This window comes from Leuresthes tenuis, unplaced genomic scaffold (genome assembly GCF_036924035.1).
Source record: "Leuresthes tenuis unplaced genomic scaffold, fLeuTen1.0.hap1 SCAF_6, whole genome shotgun sequence".
Taxonomy (NCBI): Eukaryota; Metazoa; Chordata; class Actinopteri; order Atheriniformes; family Atherinopsidae; genus Leuresthes; species Leuresthes tenuis.
In genome coordinates this window covers 37,477,194-37,492,498 of record NW_027325360.1, presented here as the reverse complement: position 1 = coordinate 37,492,498, position 15,305 = coordinate 37,477,194, and the positions used below count along the sequence as shown (strand labels likewise).

Below are 15,305 nucleotides of genomic sequence, written 5' to 3'. Positions count from 1 at the left end.
TGACGAGAAAAGTGGAGAACCTGTTATTGATCTGAAAGCTGAAGCTCGACCAGCGTTGATTTCCAGAATGCTTAAGGTCATAGTCTTTTTGAAAAAAAAACATGGTGAGACACTCCCACTGAAAATAATCGATGGCCGTTATGTCTTTACCAAGACTAAGGTTAGATTTTCAAGAAGTATGGAGGGAAACTGTAAGCATTGTTGTTCAAACATTATTGAATGCCCCCCCCCCTTTAAAATGATTTTTGAATAAGATTTGTTGTTTCTCTGAAAAATAAGTAACCAGCCGTAATTTCAATATTCTAATAAACAAAGCTTATGACTTGAAAGTTGACTGGCTACCTCAAGTTATTTTCCTATTCAGCATCTGTGACAAATACGCAATTTCAGAATCAGAATGGGTCTTTATTGCCAAGTAAGTTAGTCTTGGGGTGAGCAAACACAATAAAAGAGACAGGACAGAGTGAGGTGTTGGTGTGGTGAGGGTGGGGTGGTCGTTAGAGGTGAGCAGCTTCAAAAAAGCTCTTCTCCTGTAATGATGGGGGAGGGTGAGTGGCTCGTTTTGTCACGGTTTATTTTCCATTTTACGTCTTGTCACGTCATTTCCTGTTTTATTTTTGAAAGAGCACTAATCTTGTCCTCTCGTTTCAGGTGACTTGCCCTTCTTCCCGTGTCAAGCGTCTCATTGTCTTCCCTGATTCCAAGTGTTTCCACCTGTTCCCCTTGGTCCCTCGTGTGTTCAGATAGTCTGCGTTTCCCTTGTCTTGTGCCAGTATGTTGTCTCTTTTGAGCGTCATTACCAGCCGTCTCGTCTCCACAGATTCCACGAGCTGGCAGCGAGCGACTCTCCTGCAGTGCATCTTGTTTGGTAATTTATTCCACAGCCATAGCCTTAGTTATTTATTGAACGGTAAGTTTCGTAGCCTTTGTTTTTCCTCCATTTTCACGGAGTGATTTTTCGTTGTTCCTTGTCATAAAGGAGAGCCTTTAAGTTAAAGTAAAAGTTTTATAGAGCCTCTGTTATTGTAACGAGTGCGCCTTTGTTTTATCCGCCTCATTTTGAGAGCGTGACTTAGTTTGTTAAGAGTTCATAGCTTTTGGTTTTCCTCCCTTGTGGAGAGATTTTAAGTTGTAGTTACAGAGGAGAGCGCTTAGGCGTTTCATAGCCAGTTACTTTTGCACTTCTGGGAGAGCGCCCTGCAGTGCCGCTGTGATCTTGTCTTGTGTTGTTAATAAAACCACCTTGAAACCACGACCCTGCATCTGCGTCCTGAATCCCTCTCTGGTACGTGACACGTTTGCTAGAACTTGTGGGGGATGTTGGGTCCAGCACCTTGTTTTTCAAAGCGGCAGTAAAACATGTCAGTTTGTAGTACATAAAAATATACTAGTGATATCAAATCCAATTTGTTGCTAATCTCTGACACATCCAAGACTCTAGTTACCACCAAAGCCCCATCTGTATAATATTTATTTGATAGAAAATGTTTTTTTGTGTTTTTAGTAAATAATTCATTAAAATAATTAAGGGTTAAAATCCTAAAAATTGATATTGTTATAATTGGCTTTGTTCTTAGACACTATAAATTAATATTCTGTATGTTACTAAATAACCTATGTTCCTAGCTGGTACTTTTCCACTCTGCTCATACACATGCACAATCGATGACCTTAAATGGTCCAAGACCTTAGAATGACATAAACAACTGGGTCAGACAAATCCGGGCGATGTCCGAGCCATCACAGCTTCAGTTTGTCTCTTGCTCATATTAGTATTGCTGGTTGCTTGAGGCATTCCCTGACCAGGAATCGACCACTGATTCAATGTACCAAGGGCATCAACAATACCACATCATATATATATAAACATTATGACAGAAAAAATGTCCATTGAACATCAAAGTATGTTACCTATTCTTGTAAACAGACATACAGATGTATAGAGCCATAAATGAGGACAATATCAACTTATTAATATGAAAACATTGAATGAAGATTTATTTTGTATGTTGGGGACCTACTATTCATGATGAAAACAAATTCAAGCCAAAATAAAGAGGCACGTTTCAAATTTGTTGTCATTTTGCTTTTTCATTGTTCATCAGCAATGAAAAACATAAGTGCCAGTTACAGAAAACAGGAAAAGGTGAAATTTCTGATTTATGCTTTGATATTTTGTATAAAGGAATTTTGTATAATTCGTTTTGAACTGCCACTCAGAATAGATGTCATGACAATATACTGCTATTATATATATACACACTATGGCATGCCGTTCAGGAAATTAATCTTTGAATATATGGAATGAAACTTTGAATATATTGAATGATCCTTGAACATATGGAATGAAACTCTGAATATATTGAATGAACCTTGAATATATTGAATGAAACTGAATATATTGAATGAACCTTGAATATATGGAATGAAACTCTGAATATATTGAATGAACCTTGAATATATTGAATGAAACTGAATATATTGAATGAACCTTGAATATATGGAATGAAACTCTGAATATATTGAATGAAACCTTGAATATATTGAATGAAACTCTGGATATATTGAATGAACCTTGAATATATGGAATGAAACTTGAATATATGGAATGAAACTGAATATATTGAGTGAAACTCTGAATATATTGAATGAAACTCTGAATATATTGAATGAACCTTGAATATATTGAGTGAAACTTTGAATATATTGAATGAAACTCTGAATATATTGAATGAAACTCTGAATATATTGAATGAAACCTTGAATATATTGAATGAAACTCTGAATATATTGAATGAAACCTTGAATATATTGAATGAAACTTGATTGACTTCACGGAAATGCCTGCGGCCATCAAGGTGTGGTGAAAAGCGAATGACAATGAGTCAGTTTGCTCGGAATTTCGTAGGAGGAATATTAAAGATTGAGGACATCATTAACACACTGGCGAATGCATGTACGGGCCAAAATCCTCCCGATAACCCTGCCAGTTCTTCTAAAGAAGCTCGTGGCAGACTTACGACAACAGGCCAGGCAGCTGTTTATCAGGCCAACCTCAGCATGCCTTCAACCTCTCAGGAGTGCCCCAAAACGGCAATGCAGGCTGAATATTTAGTTAAGTAATGAACGTATATGATGATCCATGACATAACTTTGGGCACGATGCATTTGTCTGTCCGCTATCTGCTGTGTGAGTAACGTGAACAAAGCTGTGTCGCGGATCATCAAATATGTTCAATACTAAACTAAATATTCAGCCTACATTGGTCTATGAATGTGGGTGATTCTTATTGTATCTAAACAATATATTAAGAGCTTCTCTTTCAGTTCATGAAATCCCTGTAGCCGCAGCAGCTTCTCCAGTGCCGGAGAAGTGCCGCGTCAGAGCGCAGTGTCATTACGCACGGCCATTCACTGTGTTTCACCTTTATTAAATCAACTGAAAACTTTATCAAGCTAACCATAGAGACCTCTACACACAACAGACTGTTCTGTTAGTAGTTCTGCTTTTGTTTTTTGAAGGAGAAGCTGTGTTACCAGGGCTCATTATGGCTGCAGTGAGGTATTGTCTATATTACATCAGGGCCCTCGTGTTGTTTTAAATAAAGCCTAGCTATTCCAACATCTTGTGTATTGGGCCCTTTCTTGTTTACGGGTGGAGATTGCACACAGGGACTGTTTTGGGGCACGCCTGAGAGGTTGAAGGCATGCTGAGGTTGGCCTGATAAACGGCTGCCTGGCCTGTTGTCGTAAGTCTGCCACGAGCGAACTTCTTCGTTAGAAGAACGGGCAGGGTTGTCGGGAGGATTTTGGCCCATACATGCATTCGCCAGTGTGTTAATGATGTCCTCAATCTTTAATATTCCTCCTACGATATTCCGAGCAGACTCATTGTCATTCACTTTTCGCTTAGACAAGATGGCCGCAGGCACTTCCGTGAGGCAGTCGGCAGTCATGTTTCATTCAATATATTCAAAGTTTCATTCCATATATTCAAGGTTCATTCCATATATTCAAGGATCATTCAATATATTCAGAGTTTAATTCCATATGTTCAAGGATCATTCAATATATTCAAAGTTTCATTCCATATATTCAAAGATTAATTTCCTGAATGGCATGCCATAATATATATATATATATATATATATATATATATATATATATATATATGTAATATCAGCCCATTATGTCCAGTCACAAATACTAGGCATACAGGATGAAGTTGTCCTGGCGTCCATTTGATGTGCTTATTTGACCTTTTTTGTAATTGTAAAATGTTGATAACTGTGTACACTGGGATCATAAGCTCTAAAAAGCTTTTGTAAGAAAGCTGCCTACTTGTTTGACTGCTGTACATTCACCCTCGGGGACAGCATCATACACAAAGTCAGAAAAACAACAGCAGCAAAATGTAAGTTATACAACTAAATCTATCTCAAGCGAAGTTAAGCCTATTCTTTGTTTAGGTCACGCTCACAGTGGGTACTCACCCTGACAGAACACCTAGAACCAGGTTGAGCATGAAGAAAGAGCCGATGATGATGAGGGGGATGAAGTATAGCCAGTTCCACGTGTTTCCAGAGGCATCATTGGCCTGACATACACAGACAAAAAAGAAGTATAATTTCTGCTGTATTAATGCAATTTAAGACACATTCTGTCTTTTTTATTCAGTGTCAATGAATCTGAAACAAAGTCTTTTGCTCAAAATGTATTAATTTCACCTCTGTGTCTTAATCCCCAAAATTGGATTTATATTGCTTAAATGATGATTAAGGGAAGAAACTGTTTAAACTTTCTCCTCCTTTTCCTTCATTTTCTTTCTGCTCTGAATCCTGGATGTCTCTTCTTCAACTCATCTGTATTTGAGCTTTGGAAAGCTTAATGAGCTGTTCCTAAATGCAAACAACTATTCTGTTGCCATGGTAACACATGTAAAAGAGTGCTGGAGTTACTAGTAGAAATTATTTTAACAACACAGCATCCAAAAAGCATCTCACGGAGATGCAAAGAAAGACACAACGCATCCAGAGATACTGCAGCACAGTGCCACTAATGCAATGCCATTCTAGAACTATTTAAAGCTTGACATTTTGCATGATCAGCATTATAAACCTAATCTGCAAAGAAAGGTAATATTGTGTCTCATCAGGGATTAGTAAACATTCTAACTGTATGTTATACCTGGCCGCAGGGATTTGCTTGCAAGTAATCTCAACAGCAATGTGAGGTCTAATGCTAATAATTTTCCCACAGTCAATTAATTTGTAAGGTTGAGGTTGAGTTTTAGGTAGAAATGCATAACTGCATGTTCATGATCTGAAAATAATATCTACACCTCTCAACAACCAAAAGTGAAGAATGATGTCAGCAACATGCTGAGCCATATTTGCGTCGTAAGGCAAGAGAAAATTTCCAGGCTTCACTGTTGTAATGGATGCTATCCTCATTTTAGTTGGTCTTTTTTTGTGAAATCATTAAAAAAACTAAATGTGAATCCAGTTTTTTGGTTTATGTAGAAGAAAGTGTGCTTTGTATGTATGGCTGTGCATGCATGGACTTTGCTGTTGGAGCAGTTAATGACAGAAGTGTCACAGTATTACATTCTAGTATAAGTTCCATCCCTGCCTGAGTTCTTTTTACTGAACTATTGCATATGTAAGGGATAATGCCCGATGAGGTGTCCATTATCAGAAATTAATGGAAGACGCGGAGGCATCAGACGATTGCTTCCACGAAGTCCATTCATTTCTGATAATGGACACCTTGGAGGGCATTATCCCTCTTATACCACGGTCACCTATGAAAGAAAGAAATATTCAGTCAGTCATTAATACTTTAATATGTTTTAGAGTTAAAATCGTGAGTTGTTTTTTTTTTTATTTACAAGTCACTGCTGAACAGACTATTTAATATCTCCCGACCGGACAGACGCATAAAACAGTTGCAAAATGTCATTGAGAGTAGGGGCAGTAGGGGTGCAACGGTATAGGTAACCCATGACATGGTCTGTACCTTGGTTTTTGATCCACGGTTTTGATTCAGTTTTAGTGCGTAAAGAGAAAAAAAAATTCTCCCAATATTCTCTTTATCTTTGAAGTTAACAGTTACTAAACACAACTTTCAAATGGTAAAATGAAAATTCTGACTTGGATTACAGAAATTCCGACATTCATGTACAACTTGAACGCACCATTAGTCCCAGCACACAAACACCGCCCTATCAATGCGCGCTGCGATGTAAATTAGTCTAACAAACAGAACATTACTCCGCTGTTAGACTCTGTTAGCCCAGCCCTCCAGACCAGAGTCCAGCCCTCAGTAGACGACAAACCGACCATCAGCAATCGGGCCAGTTGGCGGCTAGGCCACAGGGAAATGTCCTGGTGCTGCTGATGGCTAATCCACCACTGCTCTCAACTCCTCCGCTAGTGCTGGACATGCCTCTTTGTTTTCTTTTTTCCGCTTCCGTGTGCGAGTTTCACTTTGAACCCGCCTCCAGTTACAACAGTATGACTGACGGGGATAAATAAACTGAAATAATGTTGAGTCTACGTTGCCATGGTTACTAACTAGCGTTTGAGGCAGCACAATCATTTAGAACTGTCATCAGGCAATTTGACCGGAATGTCTTTCTTTAGGTGTAAATTAACACTTTCTAACCTACACCCTCCAGCCAATCAGAATCGAGTATTCACCCAGCCCATGGTATAAAGATTGTTGTATTTAAGAGTCTCACAATCACAAATTGTCATGCCATACATGTCATATCATATTTTGAGTTTTGTTTTTGTCTTGTTTTCAGGTTTTAGGTTTATTTCTTGTCATGTTTTTTCCCTTGCCACATTAGGTTCACTCAAGTCACCTGTCGTTGTTTCACAGCTGCACCCCATCACCAATCACCTCCCCACATTATTTAGTTTCCAGGTTCTCCTCAGTTCTGGGTCAGATCCTTGCCACCTTATCACCGATCACTACCGTTTGTGTTGTCATGTTGGTCTGTCGTCGTTCTCACTGATAGAAATAAATCCAGTAAAATAAATTGAAATAAATCCAGTTCCTTTGCAATATCTGCATCCGGGTCCTCTGTAATGGTAAATTCTTTGTCTCTTAGAACTGCTTGAGAAACCCCCATAACAGGCTTTCCAATCTGCATTAACCAAATTGCCGCATCGAAACGGAATAATTGTTTTGAACCATTTTGCCTCTTAATTATCGAGACTACATCCTGCTCCAAAGTGTGAGACACCCCCCCCGGGGGGTGTGGTAAGGTGACGGTCAAACAATAGACACTCAAAGAACAAAAGCCCCTTCCTCAGGTATAAATGTTTTAGCTTCCCTTTGTCCTGGGTCTTTCTTCACCATATGCGCTGAGTGGTGTGGATTGATCTTTTCCTTGCAAAGAAAATAAAGAACTTGGGCTGGTCAGCAGGAAAAGAGGTCTAATATTTAATTCCTCATCAGAGGTAATAGGATTCCTTCAAAACACACCTCTCATTTTGAGCCGTCTTTTTCTCACCTTGCATCCGTACATCTATTCATTGTTTTTCCACATACTGTACAAAAACAGAACCATTACCATCATACCATTGCTCTCTCCAAACAGTGGAGGAATTATGCAGTTTGATTAAACTGATTATCAGAAATTGTATTTATTATTATTAATATTAACAAATATAGCTCTCCGTCTTTCCCAAATGTTATAAAGCTTCAATTATTAATGTTCTATCAAATAAAATATAGTTTTGAATTTTTCCCAAAGGAATTTATATTCTTGAAAGAGTAGAGTTAAAGCATCACTACTGTATTTGACAATTGTGTTGTGGGAACACTCTGTGTTTGTAATAACAATCCTCTATCTGAATCCTGTACATATACAGCTATGCAAGTGAAATTGTTGTCATGCTTTAGAGGCTAAGAGCTATGTCAAAAGACAATGTACACACCAAATTTCTGGAGTGAAAATATTTGGGGTTAAGCAAAAAAGTGTAAAAGTGTTAAATTTCGGGGGTTAATTTTTCAACCTCGACTCTTGTTTGAGTTAAACTATTATTCCTGCGAGTGTTATATTTTGGAGTTTAGTCCCTGGGGTTCAGTGTGAAAGGGCGCGACCAGCGAGAGGGACTTCGACATTAGGTATGTTAGAAAAAACTCATTTATGATGTTTAAGATGTTAGATATTTCATGATAGTATGACATAATTATGTTGACGTTGTTATTCTATTATTTATTAATTATTATTTATTAAAACTGAAAGAAAAATAACTTCCCCCCCTCTCCCACCCCCTCGCATAGTCCAGCAGAAGTTTCTGATACCAGACACTACACCACTGACAGTCACAGATGACCAGGGTGTTGAGGTTGATGAGGATCTCTTTCCAGACCTTGCAACAGCCAAAGAAACATGCTTTTACGTTTACACTGTTCAAGGTAGGGCTTTTAAGATCTTTTGTTGCAGAAACATTTTAGGGATTTAGATCTTGACTCATAGTAGAAAATGTTTGATTGTGTGCTTGTGAATATTAAAAACAATATATAGATATATCTATCTACATTGAGTTAAATGTGTCATGTGCATTTCCTTCCATTTGTTGAAGCATCCATGAACTCAAGTGAGTGTTCGGACACCTCACTTTTCCGTGGACTGGAACAGCTGATTTTCAGCTGTATTGCTAGAAATCAAAATCTAAGCTCATGTAAGTTAATGAAGTGATTTTTTTCTTTATTTATTAACATTTTTTCACACCCATAGCGCATAAAAATAATGCCATAGTGACGGAGCCTCAAATATAGTTCAGCTGAGTCCAGGAGAAGCACTTAAACATGCAACGTAATGCTGATAAGAAAAGATGCAAATTGACTTTAAAAAAAAAAAAAAAGAGTAAAAAAAAATTTTCCCTGTCTGGCCCAGAACGGCATCCAGTTAGTCATCCAGTGCAACGATAACAGGTAGCCAGGGGAGTTCCCCTCTGTTCCCTCTCCTCCTCTGGCGCTCAGAAGATGGGGGCAAGTTGCGACCTGTGTGAGGGACAGGCCGTGACTCATCAAGCCAGCGACTGGTAAATACAGTGCAAGCTGGGGCTGGTCAGGGCTGGACCATGGCTGATTTATGATCATACATCACAGCAAAATTAAAACCTCTAAAACCAGCAGAGCCCTGTTGCAACTGTGACCACTTGCAAAAGTGTCACTTAGCTGAGGGGAGGGGGAGTTGTCTCATCTCCACCATTTCCACAACACGTTCAGTCGCCGGCCACCTCTCAGCTGTCCACAACTCGGCCCAGATGGACGTCCTCCACGGTGTGCCCCATGTCTGGCCTGCCAAACACGACCCAGGATCTGCTCCTCCTGTCCTCTCACTGTTCTCAACGTCTGGAGAGCTGCCACCACGCACCTCAATCACCGGCTTGAACTTTGGCCACTATGGACATGTACATGGTTAGAAAGCTTAATTCCCCTCAGTTCATTGAATAAGGGGGGGGGGGGGGGGAACTGACTCCCCACCTTGAAGTGGTCCTGAAGTCATTTTAGGTCCAATCTTCGATTGTTTATATTTCTTTTGTTTATAAGGGTCCACCAATTAAAAGTAATCAAACATATTTTCCATAAAAATATTTAATATTGTGAAAATAGCCACATAAAGTCAAATTTTCACCTTCAGATAAATCTACTCAAAGCATTTTGCGATAACACAGTCGGCTTAATGTGGTCAGCAGCAGAAAATGATGGGACCTCTTCTCTTTGCCATATACACCAACTCACTGGGACAGATCATCCGATCACATGGCTTCTCATACCAATGTTATGCTGATGATACCCAGCTCTATCTGTCATTCCCACCTGATGACCACATGGTCTCAGCATGAATCTCAGACTGTCTCTCTGACATATCAGCATGGATGAAAGCCCATCATCTCCAACTTAACCTCCCAAAAACTGAACTGCTTGTCTTTCCAGCCAAACCAACCATACAACACAGCATCTGCATCCAAACCGAATCCCTATCTCTTGCTCCATCAAAGGTTGCTAGACACCCAAGTTGTCATGATTGATGACCAACTAACCTTCAAAGATCACGTTACCTCGGTTGCTCGTTCATGCCACTTTGCATTACTAAACATAAGAAAGATCAGACCATACCTAACCCAACATGCCACCCAACTCCTGGTGCAGGCCATGGTCATCTCCCACCTTGACTACTGCTCTCCTAACTGGTCTCCCAGCCTGTACTATGAATCCTCTGCAGATGGTCCAGAATGCGGCGGTGCGTCTGGTCTTCGATCAGCCAAAAAGAACACACGTCACCCCTCTGTTCATTGAACTCCACTGCCTACCCATAGCCGCCCACATCAAATTCAAATCACTGATGTTAGCTACAAAGAGCTTAATGGAACGGCTCCCATCTACTTGAATGCTCTTGCAAAGGCTTCTGTCACAACTCGGTCCCTCCGTTGGTCCCAGGATTGTCGTCTAGCAGCTCCTACACCACGCCTAAGACAATCCAAACTCTGTTCATGTGTCGTCCCACGATGGTGGAATGACCTACCGAGCGCTACCAGAACAGGGGCGTCCCTGTCTATCTTCAAGAAGCTCCTGAATACCCAGCTCTTCAGAGAGCATCTCCTATCCCAGCACTTACCTTTACTTCCCTACCCCCTCTATCTCTGCACTTTATCTTTCTGCACTTCCTTCTATGCCTGCACCCTATCTCTACTCTGTCACCTCTGACAGAGTCGGACTCCTGGGTTCCTTCTATGTAGTTTATTGTTAGCTTTTATATAGCTTATTATATCTTCATTTGTAAGTCGCTTTGGATAAAAGCGTCTGCTAAATACATAAACATAAGCTATTCTATTTCCAACATGGCATACTGCTTTCCTCTCAGGAACACTTCTATGACATTCAGAGCAACACAGGCTTTCTTCAGTGGTGTATGAAAACTGTGCAGCGTAAATCCAGAACCATGTCAACAACCAAGGATAAAGTGGAACTCACAGGAGGTCCCACATCAACTAGAACATTTGGTATCATGGATGACCAGCGAACGGGAGATTGTATGGAAGCCATGTCTCTCCTTCACCACACAACTGACCGTGACTTAGTGTTCCAGAAGATGAGGGAAACCTTGGAAACCTTGTGCTACCGTCAGCAGATCCTCCATGATCCACAGCGCTCAGCTGATGTACTACAAATGTTTCCTCATTACCTGGATGTCAAAGGACTAGTAAGTATCAAATGTAGATTTTTTTCAATTATTATTATTGAAAGAAATTCAAAGTCTTTAAAGTTGTATGTTCCCTTTCAATTAGATTTTGCAAGATGTCTCACTGATGTTTGGAGTTGATGTTGCTTCAAGATTCCTTGAAAAGTGGAACACCAGTTTCAAAGAGAAAGTCATCTTGGAGGCCAGGCTGTAGATGTTGTGAAGTATGAATCTGACCCAGCAGTGAGGTCTCTCTGATTCTGTTGTATTTTACTACAACTCACCTTCTCGAAAGCTGAATGATGTATTTCTTAGCATGAATAACTTTAGTAAAGGCTCTGAATCCAGCCCTGGAACAATGATATCTGTCTGATCATATCCAGTATGGCGCTACATGGAACATGTTCATGCGATTGCGAGTGATCGCTAAAACGCACAAAGTCGAGATCTGATGTGGGGCTCTACTAAGTCTACCCAAAATAATTCTTTGTATTTTGAAACTTTTTGGGGAAAAGATGACGACGGTTAAGCAACTAGGATAGGAATTGGAAGAAATCAAGAAACAACTCACCACTATGACTGAGAACATTAACAAAGTTTTGACCCAACAAGCCACTCTTCTGGGTCTAGTGAATGAGATATCGAAGTTGAAAACTTCAATTAATAATCGAAATAAGAAGATTGATGAGAAAATTGAACTGCTGGAACAAAAGATTGACGACCTGGATCAGTACTTCCGTGCTGATGACCTCATCATCAGTGCCCTAGTTACTACCCATCGCAGCTATGCCAGGGTTACAGCCACAGCCTCTGAACATCTCGGGGAGGAAGCACCTCTTGAGGAGCAGCGCACTTTAGAACAGCAAGTGCTTCAATTCATGAAAAGTAAGAACATTCACTTAGAGAGTCCGCAAATCTCATCTTGTCACGTTCTCCCTCGTAAGGACAGAACACACCCACCTGCCATTGTTGTCCGGTTTGCCAATCGAAAGCACAAGGTTGAAATATTGAGACAGTCCAAAAAACTTAGGAATACCGGCATGTATATCAATGAGCACTTGACAAAGAAAAATGCTGAAATAGCCAGAAATTGCCACATCCTGAGAAAGCTTGACAAAATCCAATCAACATGGACAAGAAATGGAAAAGTGTTTGTGAGGCTATATGGTACACCAAAGCGGGCCAAGGTGGTTGTGATAAGACATCTGAAAGAATTGGATGAATATAAGTGATGAAAATGCTTGACTTGTTTTTTCTTTTCTTTTTTTTCTTTAGATGACAAGTATAAATTCTCAAAAATTTTTGGGAGATGAGAGTGACCTTTCAGAGAATGAAAACTCACTAGTTAAAAATGACATTGAAGAGTTATGTTTCTCCAGTTTGCCTGAACATAATCCGTTTAGTTTTGAATACAGTATTGATCGTGAGGAAAATCTTTATGATTATTATGCTAATTCTGATTATTATTCAGAGAATCTAAATAATGTTCATTTGGAAGGTTTTTCTATCATACACTTTAATAGCAGAAGTCTCTACTCCAACTTTGTTGAAATCAAAGATTATTTAGAGTCATTAAAACATAAATTTCAAGTTATAGCTACAAGTGAAACATGGATAACAAAGGAAAAGGGTGCTAATTTTGTGTTATAAGGATATGATTTTTTCAGTGTCAACAGGATTAATAAAATGGTAGGTGGAGTGGCATTGTATCTACAGAAAAACTTCCAATGTAAGGTTATTGATACTACAGTTGTTGATGAAGTAATGGAAAGTTTGACAATTGAAATTCAGACAAAAAAAATGCAAGAATATAGTTCTGAGTTGTTTATACAGAGCGCCTGGCTCTGGTATGGAACACTTTCTGAATACTACAACAGATATTTTTAGGAAAATATGTGATAAAAATGTTCATTTTGTTTGTGGAGACTCTAAAATGGACTTGATGAAATGGCATGATCATAAACCGATAAATTATTTTTGTAATGCAATGTTTAGTTTTGGACTAAGGCCGCTCATAAATAAGGCTTCCAGGATAACCGAGGATAGTGCCACACTAATTGATAACATTTTTACCAATGTATATGTCCCAGCAACAAGTGGTTTATTTTTAATTGATATTTCTGATCATCTTCCCATATTTGGAGTCTTGCATAGTTTAAAAGATAAACCTTCAGTTGAAATAAGTGAGCCTACTCATAAACTAGTGAGAATAAGGACTCCGGAAAGAATTTATGCTTTAAAGGTAGATTTTGCTGACTGTACTTGGGATGAAGTGTATATTGGGGATTTGAATTTGGCTTATGGTGCATTTTTGTTGACATTTACAGAGCTTTATAATAAGCATTGCCCCATTAAGAATGGCCAGGTGACAGAAAAAGATAAGGGAAAGTCATGGATGACTAAGAGCTTGCAAATGGCATGTAAAAAGAAAAATGCATTATACAAGAAATATTTACGAATGAGAACCAGCAAAAGTGAAAAAAAGCAGTATAAGAATACATTGACTTCTATTATGAGGAGACAGAAGAAGGCGCACTATAATAAATTATTAGAAGACAGTAAAAATAATATTCAAAAGACTTGGAGTGGTATCAATCATATTATCTGGAACAAACAAAAAAACAGAATTCCCATGTTTTTTCTTAAATAGCTTTGGTGACACAGTGGACAGTCTACAAAATATTGTTGTAGAGTTCGATAACTATTTTGTGGGTGTTGGTAGTAATTTGGACAAAAAAATTCCAACATGTGACAATAAATCAAATATGTTTGACAATCCCATCAAGGATAATCAAAAATAAATTTTTCGTTGTGGGATCGATGAAAGTGATGTAATTGAACTTGTTAGAAAACTCAAAAACAAAACATCAACTGATATAAATTCCATTGATATAGTTATAATCAAGGAAGTCATAGACTTTATTGTAAAACATTTGAGCTATATTTGCAATCTGTCCTGTCAAAGACAATACCAATATTCAAAAATGGAAACAGACATTGCATTAAACTATAGACCAGTGTCTCTTCTTCCTCAATTCTCAAAAATACTAGAGTAATTATTTGCTAAACAATTGGATCTTTTTATTGACAAATATGAACTGCTCAGTGAGCACCAGGGGAATCAGAACACCTACATATGCAGTTATGGAGATGGTAGAAGAAATAACAAAGGCAATTGAAAATTCTGAGTATTCTGTTGGAATTTATTTTGATTTGCAGAAGGCGTTCGATACCATCGATCACAGCATGGATTAAGTATGGAGTATGGATTAAGAGGAGTATCTTATTCTTGGCTGAAGAGTTATTTGGAAAATAGAGAGCAAAGTGTAGAAATCAATAACACTGTTTTCACAATTTAGGAAGGTCACCTGTGGCATACCCCAGGGATGTGTGATTGGTCCGAATTTTTTTTTGCTTTATATTAATGATATTTGTAATGTTACAGATCTGTTGAATTTCATTATTTTTGCAGATGATACAAACATGTACTGTTCTGGAACTTTTGTCTTCCATTAAAAGAGAGCTAGAAATCCTCAAAACCTGGTTTGATGTTAATAGATTGTCACTCAATATAACAAAAACTAAATTTATGGTCTTTGGAAATCAAAAAGAAATTGACAAGTACATAAAATTAAAAATAGGTGATGCTTAAATTGAAAGAGTTACAGCGGTCAAATTGTTAAGTGTGGTTATTGATCATAAATTAACATGGAAACCACATGTTAATTATATCCTATAATTATATTTAGGAAAGATTTCTAAGACAATAGCAATTCTGTACAAATCAAGAAATATATTAAATTATAAGGCCTTACATATTATTTACTGCTCACTTATACTTCCTTACACATCATATTGTGTTGAAGTCTGGGGCTCGACATATAAAACAAGTGTTAATGCAATAGTTCTCCTACAAAAATGAGCCATATGGATTATTAATAGGGTTGATTACTATGCACATACTCTCTCACTGTTTATGAAATTGCATATTATGAAATTCGATGATCTGGTATATTACAAAATCATGCAAATAATGTATAAAGCTAAATCAAAGTTACTCCCAATCAACATACAAAGGTTTTTCTCATCTCAAGAAACA

The 15,305-nt window shown here is 38.3% G+C and overlaps 1 protein-coding gene across 1 annotated transcript in view; it reads right to left on the bottom strand.

Annotated features, from left to right (window-relative positions):
- Positions 1–15,305, bottom strand: part of cacna1ba (calcium channel, voltage-dependent, N type, alpha 1B subunit, a) — a 222,977-nt gene that overhangs the window by 172,463 nt on the left and 35,209 nt on the right. The window contains 1 exon segment of the mRNA XM_072387079.1: positions 4,494–4,597. Within this exon segment, the coding sequence (XP_072243180.1) occupies positions 4,494–4,597 (104 nt within the window).